General features: G+C 41.6%; 1 protein-coding gene across 1 annotated transcript in view; it reads left to right on the top strand.

Moving 5' to 3' along the window:
* DNAH11 (dynein axonemal heavy chain 11) overlaps positions 1–15,939 on the top strand; it is a 281,712-nt gene that overhangs the window by 129,652 nt on the left and 136,121 nt on the right. Inside the window, 5 exon segments of the mRNA XM_059728936.1 lie at positions 472–620; positions 7,532–7,682; positions 8,638–8,769; positions 9,859–10,032; positions 12,077–12,281. Coding sequence (XP_059584919.1) covers positions 472–620; positions 7,532–7,682; positions 8,638–8,769; positions 9,859–10,032; positions 12,077–12,281 — 811 coding nt within the window.

Raw genomic sequence — 15,939 nt, 5'->3', positions numbered from 1 at the left:
GTATAAGCATTCAGAAACTAAGCCTTACACTACTACTTTAAGGAAAGTTAGCAATCTAACATTTGTCTTAGATAAGGAAAACTGCCATGCCAAGAATTTGTGATTTTTCTGGTTCAGTCATTAATAAACCCAGGAATAAGACCCAGACTTCTCACAGTCCTGTACTTTAATCACATGATTATTATAGTACAGCCTTCCTATGACAGTACCTAAATTTAGAAAATATTATCCATACAGTAAAGTATCATAAATGTATATTTTCATATGCTTTAAAATAAAAGTTTTGGCCTTATAGCTTAGAAGAACTGTCGTATTCAAATATATTCAGAGGACTCTGTGTTTGGCGGGGGCAGGCAGGGGTGTGGTATCACTAATCCTTAAATCTAATAAGTCTATAAATTCCAGGCCTATTCTTGATACATGCTTCTTAGAATGTATGCCTTAAATTGCATTTTTTGCCAATGTGTTTAGGTCCTGACCCTTGCCAGCAATGAACGTGTCCCTCTGACTCAACCCATGCGACTTCTTTTTGAGATACACCATTTAAGAACAGCTACCCCAGCCACTGTGTCTAGAGCTGGGATCCTTTATGTAAACCCCCAAGACCTTGGTTGGAATCCGTGAGTATTTAATCTGTTAAAAGATACATTACAAAATTAATATGTCAACCATATCAGTTATTTTATTAGGAAAATAAACCATTCGTTTTACTCCATGGTCAGCTGGTGGGACGTTTTTGCCTTCCTTTGTAGCGGGGGGGCATGGTCTTCTTCCCTGGATGTCTTGAGTATATTTTAACAATCTTACAGCAGCAGGATGTTGGCTACTGGTCCCCTTCCTTCTTTGCTTATGGCAGTCTGGGATGCTGTGTCTTGTGGTTTTTGTGATAGGGTTGACTGCCAGCATTCCCTCTATAGATTCATAGATTCATAGATGTTAGGGTCGGAAGGGACCTCAATAGATCATCGAGTCCGACCCCCTGCATAAGCAGGAAAGAGTGCTGGGTCTAGATGATCCCAGCTAGATACTCATCTAACCTCCTCTTGAAGACCCCCAGGGTAGGGGACAGCACCACCTCCCTTGGGAGCCCGTTCCAGACCTTGGCCACTCGAACTGTGAAGAAGTTCTTCCTAATGTCCAATCTAAATCTGCTCTCTGCTAGCTTGTGGCCATTGTTTCTTGTGACCCCCGGGGGCGCCTTGGTGAATACATACTCACCAATTCCCTTCTGTGCCCCTGTGATGAACTTATAGGCAGCCACAAGGTCGCCTCTCAACCTTCTCTTGCGGAGGCTGAAAAGGTCCAGTTTCTCTAGTCTCTCCTCATAGGGCTTGGTCTGCAGGCCCTTGACCATACGAGTTGCCCTTCTCTGGACCCTCTCCAGGTTATCCGCATCCTTCTTGAAGTGTGGCGCCCAGAATTGCACGCAGTACTCCAACTGCGGTCTGACCAGCGCCCTATAGAGGGGAAGTATCGCCTCCTTGGATCTATTCGTCATGCATCTGCTGATGCATGATAAAGTGCCATTGGCTTTTCTGATGGCTTCGTCACGCTGCCGGCTCATGTTCATCTTGGAGTCCACTAGGACTCCAAGATCCCTTTCCACCTCTGTGCCACCCAGCAGGTCCTTCCCTAGGCTGTAGGTGTGCTGGACATTTTTCCTCCCTAGGTGCAGCACTTTGCATTTCTCCTTGTTGAACTGCATCCTGTTGTTTTCTGCCCACTTGTCCAACCTATCCAGGTCTGCTTGCAGCTGTTCCCTGCCCTCCGGCGTGTCCACTTCTCCCCATAGCTTTGTGTCATCTGCAAACTTGGACAGAGTACATTTGACTCCCTCGTCCAAGTCACTGATGAAGACATTAAAGAGTATCGGTCCCAGGACTGAGCCCTGCGGGACCCCTGCCCGTACCCTTCCAGGTCGAAACCGACCCATCCACCACAACTCTCTGGGTGCGACCCTCTAGCCAATTCACCACCCACTGGACTGTGTAGTCATCCAAGTCACAGCCTCTTAACTTGTTGACCAGTATGGGGTGGGATACTGTATCGAAGGCCTTCCTGAAGTCTAAGTATACGACATCCACCCCTCCTCCTGTGTCCAGGCGTTTCGTAACCTGGTCATAAAAAGAGACTAGATTAGTCAGGCATGATCTGCCTGCTATGATCCCGTGCTGGTTTCCCCTCAGCATAATTTGTCCTGCCGGGCTCTCGCAAATGTGAGCCTTGATAATTTTTTCAAAGATTTTGCCGAGGATGGAGGTGAGACTGACTGGTCTATAGTTCCCCGGGTCCTCCTTCCTCCCCTTCTTGAAAATGGGGACCACGTTGGCCCTTTTCCAGTCCTCCGGGACTTGGCCCGTGCACCACGAGCGTTCAAATATTCCCGCCAGTGGCTCTGCAATGATGTCGGCCAGTGCCTTCAGCACCCTCGGGTGGAGCTCATCCAGGCCTGCTGACTTAAAGGCATCCAGTTCTTCCAAAGCATCTCTGTCCCATCTCCTGTGGCCACAGCAAATAGTTTATCTTCATCCTTTCTGTAATCACCCTTTGAGCATTTAAAGACTGTTAACAAATCCACCCACCCCCTCAGTCTTCTCCAGGCATAATATATCCACTGCTCTGTCACTTTGACATAGAAGAAAATCAAGTTGGTCAGGCATGGCTTGCTCTTCATAAATCCATGCTAGCTTTTTCTAATCACCTTGTTCTCTTTCAGGTACTTAAAAATGTACTATTTGATGACCTGTTCCATAATATTTCCCTTACTGAGGTCAGACTAACTACTTTGTCATTCTTCTGATTGTCCTTGTTCCCTTTTCCGGTCATCCAAAACCTGACCTGACCTGCATGAGTTCTCAAAGATGATAGCCAATAGGGCTGTGCGAGGCTTCAGTAGCCGATTCGATTTGGAGGAGATCCAGTCAGATTCGGGGGCCGAATCTTGAAATTGAATTGGAGACCCATTAAAAGGTCTGAATTGAATAGGAAACCTCTGAATTGATTTGGAAGCCTCCAAATCGATTTAGAAATTCAGGCAGTCCCTGCTTGCCACTGCAGGAAGCTGGACCCAGGCAATAGGGAACAGGGAGGCTGGAGGAGTGGGGAGGGGACCATGGGGGGTACTCCTGCCCAGCCCCATCCCCTGCCAAATCCCCCAGTCCCCCTGAACACCCCTCCCCATAGCTGCCCTGCCCGGCCCTATCATCCCAGCACTTTAAAAAATCAACAACCCGCACTCACCAGCAGCAGCGATTGGGGTCTCTGGGGGCTTGTGGCAGAGCCCCCCACCATACAGCAGGGGACAGCCAAGATCGGCCCTCCCACCTGGCACCCGCATGGCAGCTGTCACATCACGCAGGTGCAGCCTGGCTTAGCAGGATGCTGTGCATTGTCCCAGAGCCGGGGCGGCTCCAGCAGTCAGCTGGAGCCTGGCAGCACTCAGCCCGAGCAGCCCCAGCTCCCAGACAGTGCACGAAGCCCTGCAGCACCCTGCTAAGCCACGTTGCACCCACATGATGCAACAGCTGTCGCATGGGTGCCAGGCGCGGGGGGGGGGGGGGGGGAGGGGAGTCGATCCTCGCTGCCCCGCATTGCACAGTGGGGGCTCTGCCATGAGCCCCCAGAGACCCTGATCACCACTGCTGCAGCCAGTGAGGGTGGGGCTTTTTTTTTTTTGCTTTTAAGTGCCGGGTTGCTGGAGCTGGGCAGGGCAGCCATGGGGGGTGGGGGAGTGGGTGGGTATGAGGCCCCACTCACCACTGCCATGCCCCCGTTGCTGGCATTGCTGCCACTGTCTGTTTGATTCAGAGAAGATTCAGCCCAAATTGTGGCAGTGATTCGAACTAAAATTGAATCGCTGTCCCTCCTAATCGACCGAATCCGAAGCTAAATCGGATATTTGCTGCTCTCACAGGCCTAATAGCCGATGGCTCTGAAATTACTTCAGCCATCTCCTTCAGTACTATGGAGTGCGTCCTGTTTGCTTCTGCTAACTTGAAAACTCTAGCTTCTTTAAGTAACCTGTTTTTACACAACTATAGGTTGCTTATCTCCTCCCCTATCTTTGCTGCCAACTGCACTTCTCATATGGTAGCTGACTTTATTTGTGAAAACCAAAGTAAAGGCATTAAATGCTTCAGCCTTCTCCAGGCCATCCATAACAGATTACATTTTGCATTCTGTAAGGAGCCGACATTTCTCTTCGGATTATCTTTCCTACCTGCTTCTACAATCCTTTTCATTCCCTTTTACATCTCTTCCCAATTGCATCTCAAATTGTTTCTTGGCCTACCTGGTTTTCTCCCTACATGCCCATGCAATACTCTTATACACTTCCCTACAACTGCCCCATCTGCCTGGAGCAGGGGCAGAGTCCTCTCATCGGTGTTACACACCCTCCCCCTGCTATTCTGCCAACAGTTATCAGTTTAACTTTCTCCCAGCCGTTGCCTAATTAAGGCTTTGAGAAGGTTAAGAACAGTGACTGTAAGAGGGTTAAACCTATAGCTGCTGGCAGAGGAGGAGGGGGAGTGGTGCAGACAAGATTGCTCTGCCCAAGCTCCATGAGATCAGAAGCATTCAACCCAGGATGGGTGCGTGCTGAGCAAAGCCCTCTGCCTCCATCCTGGTGCAGAAATCAATTTCCTTAAGACATGCATTCCAATTCTGAATCAGTACTTTTTGGGAATATGGTTTGTGTAGTATGCAAATAAATATAGTAATATAATCACATTTCCACTTCCTGTAGGATTCCTTTTTCAGTTTCAGTTCACTGAAGAATTTTAGAGTTGATCTCCTGTGCACATCCTGTTCAGTCATTTCATGGAGATACCTTGCTTCTGTGACCTTAATATGCCCTCCTCAAAGTACAGCGAGCTTTCCTGGACACTGTATTCACTCAGGCTCGCCTCCCAGGGGCTCCTGGCTGCCAATTCCCTGAGTGTGTTAGAGTCTGCTTTTCTGAAGTCCAACGTTTTTATACTTGTGCTCTCCTTTCCTTTGGATCCTGAATGTTATAATTTCTTGATCTCTTGCACCCAAATTGGCTTTCACCTTCACACCCAATTCCAAGGAAAAATAATCCAGTCAATATCTCTTTGTTTGTGAACAGCAACTAAAGAAGAGCTTCCTCCTGGTTTGCCTTTCTACCACCCATACCAAGAAGATATCTTCAGCACACTCCAGGAACTTGTTGGGCTACCCGTACTGAAGTCGAGTACTGCCTGTATTGTATTACCCTCTCAGCAGATGTCACAATACTTAAAGTCTCCCTTGAGGACTAGATCCTGCTATTTGGAAGCTTGGATTAATTGTTTAAATAAAGTCTTGTTGAGCTCTTCCTCCTTGTTTGGTGGTGTGTAGCAGACATCCACTATGACATCCCCCTTGCTATTCTCCCTTTTGAACTTGACCCTAGAGACTTTCAGTTTATCTCCTGTTTTATACTGCACCTCAGGACCAGCATACGTATTTTTATGCCTAGAACAACCACCTCTTTTCCCCACTTCCTATCTTTCCTGAACAATTTAGCTGAATTTAGTTGAATAATTTTTAGTATATAGAGATAACTAATTAGGTGCACAAATACAATAACAAATGTAGACATGCCAAAAGTTACCAGCAGTTATATTCGCTGTTCCTATTTTTATATAGCCTTTATGCCACTGATTCACTTGTTCTTCTCAGCCTGGGCTCTGGATCATTAGATGTTTAGAGTACAAGCTTGGCACCTGCAAGAAATAGGCCTCTAGCTGTGAAGCTGAATGGTCCCATCAATGACATCCATCAGTCTTTTGTAACTAACTTCTCATCTTCCACTGATATCTGTTATAAAGATTATAGTTTGAGGGAAGACAGCCCATTTTTTCTATTTGTCTTATTCTTCTGTATAACATTTTCCTTGTTTGATTTATGTTAGAGACATAACTTCATGCAGTTTAATCACACGAATAATGAACATGCATCTATATAAAGAATATTCATATCCCCTCGTTTTTTGTGTAAATGTAAAAGTTGATAGTCTAGTCTCTTAATGGCTTAGACATAAATTTAGAGAAAATCCACACCCTGTTATCTTTGTGGCTTTGAAAGGCTAGTCCAAAAGAATTTGACAAAGGTTTTCATAAAAAATCATCCCTCCTTATTTTTGTCACAGTACAATTTTTCTGTGAGCTATTATCAATATTTAATATTTTCAGCCAGCACATAAGACTTTTTTGTTAACATTTGCAATGTTGATGAAATACTGAAATTTGGACCCTTAAACAATCTCTGCTTACTTGTATTGTAATAGTACCTAATGACCACAACTGAATCTGCAAACCTGAGTTAAGTGTGGTGCAACCTAAGTATATTACATGTTGAGTGCAAACAGCTGGAATTTGATCTAGAGGTGTAAGCTGTATTCCAAGGTGAATGGACAATGGTGGGCTGATATTAAATAATGTATTCGGTACAATCTACAATAACAATTGACAGGTATTGAGATGGGATTGAGAGGGATGACCAAGGAGTACCAGGAACCATTTTGAATGACCATACTATACCTATAAAGGGTTTACTACCAGTTTAGAAAATATCTGATTAACATTCTTGATTGTCTGTTCATGTAAGTTTAGAAACATTGAACAGATTAGACCTATCACCAAGTGTGTATCAGTATAGCCAAGTGTAGTACTAGTCTAATTGTAGGTACATGTCCTTATGTCCCTGAAGGTTGATGTTAACAGAGTTTTAGATGCTAATTGTGGTTAGGATTAGAGGGTGACTGATTGTCTCTGTATGCTACTTATAGTCACTTTTGTTTTTTTCCAGTTGTCCTAGATTATGAACAGTACTGCAAAAAAATAATTTGGACAAAACTAGATCATGTTTACCAGGGGTGCTCAACCCCTGGCCCATGGGCCAGATTCAGCCCATGGCACTTTCTAGACTCACATGGAGTCCCAGACTCTGTGTGCTGGATCAAGTATCCAACCTTAGTTTGCAGGGTAGTACTGGGCCACAAGGCCTAGTCCCTTGTACCTCAGGGCCCAGTCCCAGTATAAGAGGCTGGGAGGAGGCAGTGACCCCTCCCACCCACCCCCAGGGCCTAGTGCCAGTGCATGAGGGTGGGAGGGGGCAGTGTCAGGTCCCTGAGGCACAATCCCAGTGGGAGCAGATGGTGCCAGGCCCCTGGAGCCCAATCCTGGTACATAGGGACTGTGCCACTCTTTCCTATCCTCCCTAGCATGAACAATATAGCCAAGACAAATAATGTACCACTGTGTTGAGCTGCCATAACATTCCTTAGAAATGTAATGGATAAGATTAATTTTGCTTGAACAAGCAAGTACAATTACTAGTATACTAGGGCTAGCTATATTTGTGTACTATTACAAAACACTACTGGTAAATATTTACAAGTGTGTCAGGAACTTGCAACACAATTCTCTAAAGGCTTTAAAACTAATATGTGTAGGAAATCTGGAAAGGAACTCCATTCTAGACATCTGCTCTCCAAAATCTTATCTCTTCCTGTTTATCTTTGCAGGTATGTTGCCAGTTGGATAGAAACAAGAAGTCATCAATCTGAGAAAGCTAATTTGACTATTCTTTTTGATAAATATGTGGTTCCCTGCTTGGATCATCTCAGAACAAGTTTTAAAATGATCACCCATATTCCTGAGAATAGTATGGTGCAGGTTTGCATTAGAATTGTATTATATTTACTGACCTGTATTTTAGATAACAAAGTTTCTGAAATCTATAGGCTTATTTTCAGCACAAGTGAAAGTAAGCTGTGAAAATAGGTGCATCTGAAAAGTATGTAAGGTTATTGGAGGATCAGATAAAAATCTCAGAAAGAGAAAAAAGTCATGTTGTTGATGTTCAGCAAAACAGGTGCTGAGGTGCACAGTTGACAGCCTAGACATCACAAGTTTGAGGCCATAGTAGAAGTGATAAGGTGTGGCCTATCAGATTCCAATGGATCTGTGAATTCTGCTCAATACTTTTGTCACAAGGACATGAAAAAGGAAAGGAATAACTAAAACTTTGATGCCAGTTATTGAAAGATAGAGAATATTAAAGCTGAAGATTGCAATAGCCTTTTTTCTCTGCTGAACATTGTTCATCAAAACCCAGAGTCCTTGACACACTAAATGATTATGTTCATGCTCAATTTTATTTGTGCGAGTAATTGTCTTAATTACTTCAAATGTCTGTCATCAGTGCCTCACTAAAGCAGGATTTATGTGGGGAAAAATGTGATCCACTAATTCAAGGTTGCATCCCAGAATACATACATTCATTTTGAAATTTTTTGAATTAGAGTGTAAGTAGAGTTGATTGGAGAAATTTCTGGTGCCATCATGTTTTGATTAAATGCTTTAGGAAATTGGGTCAGTTTTACCAAAATTTCATTTCAGAAGAAAACTCTGGAATACCAGGTGGAGGTAAAGTCCTCAAGATTTCCTCCTACACCCTGAAGAAATTGTAGACAATACTGAAACATGCCAAGGGCCTTGCAGTCTGATGATTATTTAAATCTTGACTGTGCTTAATTTTTTATAACCACTAGAGTCACTGTCACCAACTCAAGAAGTGAGAATCCCAAGATCACTTTCTTTACTCCTGTTTATTTCTTATGTATTACAGACTCTCTGCTCTCTGTTGGATTGTTTGCTGACCCCTGAAAATGTTCCTCTTGACTGCCCAAGAGAGCTCTATGAAATCTATTTTGTTTTTGCATGTATTTGGTCATTTGGTGGTGCACTTTTTCAAGACCAGGTATGCTAGATAATACTGTAATAGCCAAATCATTTTGTGATGCATTGGTAATGTTGATTAAACTAGGGCTGAACTGTGATTCTTCAGCCAAAAGGGCTATGCAGAGCTATGCTGTCCATGAGTCTAGCAGCCTAGTTGTGGTAGGATGGAGCTCTCCCTGAGCTAATTTTTACATCTGAGGAATATTGTCTACATGAGAAAATCCCATCAATTATATGTATATAGCTATATTAAATTCCTGGCAAAATTTTTAAAAAGCTTAGCTAAAAAAAGAAAATTACCCCACAACAAGTGCATCTAAATAGAGGTTTATGTCTCGACCTGTCCAAATTCATGTTTTAAGTTGCACTAAATTAACTCCTGTATAGACAGCTTTGAAGTGTTTAAATAAATGCCCAATATGCAGTGGCTAAGATTGTTCTGTCAAATAACATCCTTAAAATCTTTGATAGATTTCTCTGCTGGCACCATATTAATGCAGATAAGGGGTAGCCTGCAGGGCTTTGTGATAAGGTTTAGACAAAGACCCAAAACAGGTATAAAAGGGCTAATGTAGAAATAGGAAATGGCACTGATAGAGTTGATTGCTGCTGATTATCAAGGCTGTCTCACTGGAAACCTGGGCAGATATTCAACCTAGAAGAATAGACTGACCACAGCAACTAGATGGGTATTTAGATTATTTAAGTGTTTTTTCTACTTTCCGCCTGAAAAGAAGTGCAGCAAGGGCTTGGTTGAAACAAGCCAGCCTTGTGATCTCACCACTATATAAATTTGTGCTGGGCTGAGCAGTGGCTTGAGTTTAATCTGAGTTAGATCTAATTTGGCCTCTTGAGCATTAGTTGTTCCAACCAAGAAGGCCCACTTGCTGTCAGTTTGATACAGTTTCGGTAACCTTGATTCCTGGAAATTGTATCACAGTATTATAAACTGCCTTCAAGTTTTGTATGCTTCTGCTTGACACAGAACTTCTGTTTGAGTCTTTATTTCATGCATACATATTTACATGTGTAAGAATTTCATACTGAATGCATAACATAGTGGAGTAGAAGAGTTTAAACAGTGAAATAACATTTAATATTTTTATAGCTTTCCAATTATCAAGCAGAATTTAGCCGCTGGTGGCTCAAGGAGATGAAAGCAATAAAATTTCCATCCCAGGGTACAATTTTTGATTATTATCTTGACCCCAAGACCAAGAAATTCTTGCCATGGACTGATAAAATTCCAAAATTTGAAATGGATCCAGACACACCTTTACAGGTACAATATCTTTGTGTTACAGGCTTTTATAATTTGGGGCTTTAGTTTTTTCATGGTTTCTGTTATTCTTTTAACTAAATGAAAATAATATTATTCAAATATAATCATTTAGGGAGATCTTTCTTACTGAGTCTTTACTCCTGTAGTTTTGGATGCTGGGGACAATGAAAAGAACACTTTGCACTTTTCTGGCCCTTGTCATTGTAAAAGTACTGCACAAATGCACATTCATCCTCCTAATACCCTCTAAAGTTTGAAAGTGATTATGAACTTCATTTTATAGATAAGGAAGCTGACCCTACAAGACAATCAAATTATTGAATGTTCATGGTAAAAGTAAACTCCTAACTGCTGTATATCATAAATTGTATACCACAACCTTACCCACCCCTCACTCTTAATCTACACTCAGGCCCTGGACAGATATAACATTTGAAGTGCTTCACATGCTTTTGAAACACTTAAAGGATGAGTGTACAAATGCACACCCCTTCATGAATCCCTTGAAAAATTGCCAAAGCAGTCCCAACTGGCCCTGTATGAAACAGAAACTATTCTGAAATGCTTCCCATTATATCTACGTACTGTATGAACAGCAACAGGGGGTTGTTCAGTCCTCTGGCATCCTACAGTTCTCCACTCAAATTCCAACTCCCTTTCCTTCCCCCAAGGAGGGAGAAAGTGAGGTGGACAGCCAGTGAGTGCTTTCCTGTGTGCTCGACCATCGCTAGAACTTGAGAACAAAGATCCCTGCATACCTCTTTCTCTAGTTTCCCAGTTCCATTGGGAGACCTCTAAGCCATCCTTGACAATCCAATCTCCAGAACCTGAGGGGCATGCAAGGAATTATCCCCTCCAGCCTCAGGATTGGAAAAATCAATTCCTTCCCTGGTTCTCTGCCTCTAGAACTGGGAGACAGGAAGACAAGTGCACAGGCAATCACTCATTGGCTGTTTGCTCCATTCTTGCCCTCCCATGGCAGGGTATGGGGGGATTGGAGTCACAGGACGGAGAAACACCCCATATCATGTCTCTTGGCTGGAGAGCATACTGTTACATATATATCTTCCCAGTGATATTGAAATGCTCTTGGGGTGGGCACAGTAGGTGTCTGTACTTCTGTCTACAGCTGAAGTGTTCCATTTTTGAAGAACTTTGAAAAGGTGAAACATTTGTAGCACTTCCAATGTTACATCTATCCAGGGTCGTATTCTTTCATTTACTAATTCTTTCCATATTACAGCTAAGGATTTTCATTGTTCTGGGAGAGAGCAGTTTCATTAAGAGTATAATTAAGAAAGCTGGAATTCCTGTAAGACAAGGATTAAAGTTATAGTGTGCTGGTATATGCAATAGTGGTAGCCTGAGTACCCATGAGCAGAGGAGCGCAAAGTTTTACTAGTTGTCTTAAGAAAATTTTTAAAATATTTTGTATTTTTGTATAAGTTATATGGGTAGCATTCTCAAACACTTAGATTGGGGGGGGGTGTATTAAGTTTCTGAGGGGTTGGATCTTAAACAAAAGGAGAGATTTTCTTGGTGTGGATATGTGGGGAGGTTGAAATACGTATCTACTGATGCAAAATATTTTATCTGTTAGCAGCCTATTTGCCAAACTGTTTCATTGCAGGAGAAATTCTGAAAGGAAATTCAACAATAAACTACATAGAAAATGTAAAGAGCATAGCAGTTAAACTTCTGTGGACCAATAGTCCACTTGTATTTTGAGAAAAAGAGAAATTTATATCCCATTTAACTCATTTTAGAATTGAGTTAAATGGGTATATCCATACCTATCTATCAGGTGTGTGCGTGCTATCTATCAGGTGCGTGCGTGCGTGCGTGTGTGCGCACGCGCGCACACACACACACACACACACACACACACACAATCCTGGGGGAGGGTGTATCTGATAGATAGGTATGGATATAAAAACATTATCCTAACATATTTTTTAAAACTGAAAGATTACTTAAATGTTGTATTAAGATAAAGTTAGAGTAAGAATTAGAATTGTCACTACTTTTTCTTTTGATGTTTTAGGCAGTCCTTGTTCATACATCTGAGACCGCATGTCTGAAATACTTTATTGATTTGCTTTTGGAGAAAGGCAAACCAGTGATGCTTGTTGGAAATGCTGGAGTAGGAAAAACAGTATTTGTAAGGGACAGACTTGCTGCTCTCTCAGATGATTATGTAGTGTCTAACATTCCCTTCAACTATTATACTACATCAGCAGTGCTACAAAGTAAGTTCTACATCAGTGTCCAAATGGAACAAATCTGGGTAATAATGCCTTTGCCTTTGGTGACGGATCTAAATTGATCTAGGAGTGCCTATGCAACTAAGATTCCAAATACCTACAGTTGCCTGGTTGGTACACCATATCTATTTTTTCTACCTTGCATGTCCCTTGTAACTTATGTATGTATTACATGGTAAGTGATAAAAGTTTAGAACATATAAATAAAGCAATGTTACTTAGATCCTTAGAAGGCATCATTGAAATGAACCACTTCAAGTAGTTACTAATTAAAATTATTATTCCAGAGGACAGAGGTTTTCTGAACAATCAGTTCTCACTTCTACAGTTTGAAAGAGGATAACATTTTTGGTGGAACATTTTTTAGGAGGTAATCTCCTTTGAAGTTACCTAAAGTTATTATTGGGTAACATACAATGAACTCTACATGGGGAAAAGAGGGAATAAGAAAAAAATACTCCAGGGAAAAAGATTAAAACGTAGTTTTACTTCCTACAATTCTAAATGGTATTGTGAGCTGAAGCTTTAGCAGTACTCTGCTTTTTGGCAATAATCCTATAATTGCTACTCATGTTTAGCATGAGAGCTGGCAGGGAGCAACCCTCCCAGGCTTGGGAGTACATCAGAGCCTTGAAGGGCTCTAGTACTCTTCTGTGGCTGGGAGTGCAGATCAGCTGATCAGCACGCCCAGCACAGGAGCACATCAGTGCCCTTCACTGTGGTACTCCCGTGGCTGGGAGCACCAGACAGCTGACTGATGCTATGAGCCACAGGTGCACCAGGCACCCTGCTTGCTACTTGCTGGTGCAGGGAGAGCTTAGGCATGTGAGAGTACAATTAGGATCCGATCTCCATCCCACAATCACACCTCCTGCCACGAATGTATGACTTGGCAGGAGACATGATTGTTGAGATTGTGGATCAGATCCCATAGTGCCTTTAATTGAACACCTGACAGCAGCTACAGAAACTTCTTTAAAATTAAGGAGTTAATAGGTATAAATTTCAAAAGAACCTATAGCCCATTGACCTTCAGTGGACCACTCACTTAACAGACTTTTGAAAGTTTTACTTACATCTGTTACTGCTAATGGGCCAGGCCATCTCTCAATGTGTATTTTTTTCTTACAAGTTTTAGCCAGGCCTTTTCTTACCTTCAGTTGATTAATTATCCTCAGTACAGACAAAACAAATTTATTATTTTCAGTTAACTTGATACCTTACTTTTCTTTGAAGTATTTCCTGATGAAAATTAACGTAGAACCCCGGCATAAGTGTAGTATCTTTTTATCAAAGAGCAGTATGGAGAGATTATTTGTTGGTGACGGTGTCCATTTGTTTTCTTTTCCTTCCCTACACAATTGTGTGAATTGCCATGGCTCCATATTTCGGCTGTACTTTTGTCTCACTGGGATTTCTGTTGTTAATAGTTGCCATTCCAGTAGCAAACCATGAACAAGGTACTAAGGCACACATAAGCATAATGCTCTCCATTGTAAAGAGATTCAGATGAAAGGAACTCCTAGGCAACTGCTGCTGAAGGCTATGTATTCTTTGCACTGGAAACTTCTTAAGTAAACCAAATGCTTAAAGTCAACACTACAAGGGTTTACTTCGTGAATTCCCAACAGCTGCCAACAGTACTACAGCAGTAAAAGACTGCATGAATAGGTGTTATCATTAAATTAAAACTCTAGACTGCGTAAACTTAAAAAACCTGGCCATATTAGGAAATGTTCATAATACATTTTGCAAATGTTTTGAGAAATTTGAATAACTGTTTTAATACAGCCATTACTCTTTTTAAGAAATCTAAAAGCCTGTAAAATAAATAAACTAACACCTCCAGTGCATGCTGACAGCTCTTCAGTCCACTCATAGTTCTAAAGTCAAGTACCTCTCATTAAAAATGCTCTGCAGGTATGACCCTTACAAATAAGTCAGGGGATGATCAACTGAAGTCTCTCAACTGATCTCCATTGAATAACTAGTTCTTTAAGTATGGAAACAAATTTACCATCTTTACTTCCAGCAGTGGGTATATACATCCTTGTGGCCAGCCATGACATGATTTCGATTCTCTCATCCACACCCCTAGCATTACTCCATATTGCCAACTGCTGTTATTTCTGGTCTTGCTTTCCAGCAGTAATATTTCCGCTGCAATACATCAAAAGGGTATGCTCTCTTTCAGTGGGGACTGACCTTTTTGGCATGTGTGCCTCATATTCGCCCTATACCATCCCGCCCCTGCACAGAATAGTACTCCAATCCCCTTCCTCTGCCCAATTTGCTGCTTTGATTTCTGCTTCCTGTGCTATGCTCCCTGCCTGATCTCCTGCTCCGCCTCCTGCTTCCTGCCCTATCTACTGGTGTGCTGCCTGTCCCCTTCCTGATATGCGACTTGCTACACATAGGGGCAGTGGCACTTATGCCACAGGTTGGCCTGCTCTGTCCTAGCTCATTCCATAACTGTTCTATGTTGTTGCAAACAGTTAGTCATTGCATTAACCATACAATTATTGGACAGCAAGATTTTCAAAACTTCTTAGAATTATAGCGGCTTCTCTTAATTTAAATTGGAACTGGATATCTAAATTGTTTAGGGATCTTGGAAAAGACCTCAGCTCAGAGAAATGTGCTTTGAGCATATTGGAAAATATTTTATTAAAATACATGTTGTTGTTAGTAGTAATAGTTTTAGATAATAGCATACTATTATCACTGTATTATAATAAAATATTGTGACATCATTAATATTATTGTTGATATCATTATATTGATGATGATGAGAATAATGATGATAAACATAATGGTTTTTGCTTATCTTTTTAAAATGATTTGCAAACACTGTCTGGCTATCCCTTATGATAAAGTAGGTGAAGCACATAACATTAGTGATGAAATATTTCAATAGAAAGTGATGCAGCCAGTTAATTACTCTTCATAACTAAACATTCAGATTTAAGGACTTGCCTTCTCATCAGTATACTCTACTTCCTTTGCTGACTGTTTTACTAAAAAATGCTACAGTACTGTCTGCATATATTAAAACTTCACATAGACTATTTGGGTATGGGAGAATTATGAGTGCTGACAGATGTGGAAAAAAAATCACTTTACTAGAATCACCTGCATATTAGTTTGACCTGGCTCTACAGCATCTTTATAAATCAAGCACTTCAGCAGGGATTTTTGGTGCTTTTTGTCTAAAGCTGATTGAATCAGCTATTAGATAAATGCTCCAAAAAAGCCCCACTAAAGCACCCATTTTATAGAAATGTTGGGAAAGCTGGGTGTAACTAATGCACTGCTTCTTCTGGGATTGCACTGGGTTTGATGTGGGAATGCACCGAGTTTAAAGTAAAGGACTGGTTTTTTGTTCTTTTTTTGTGGAGGGTGTCTCCACGTCTGCAGGCAAACAATGATTTTATTATTCGGCTTCATGTTCTTTAGTGGGGAGGTTGCTTCCCTGATTATATTTGCCTGATTACATTTTCAGGAGAGCTTCTGGATTAAATTCGTCTTTCATCTTGTATGCATTCAAAAATGTTGAAATCACTGTTTAACATCTCCAAGGGAAAGAAAGAGCAAATATGCTATAGGAGTAGCTAAATTGCTGTCTGTACCGATTTATTATCGC

This window comes from Alligator mississippiensis, chromosome 5, assembly GCF_030867095.1.
Source record: "Alligator mississippiensis isolate rAllMis1 chromosome 5, rAllMis1, whole genome shotgun sequence".
Classification (NCBI taxonomy): Eukaryota; Metazoa; Chordata; order Crocodylia; family Alligatoridae; genus Alligator; species Alligator mississippiensis.
This window is presented reverse-complemented; position numbering and strand designations above follow the sequence as displayed.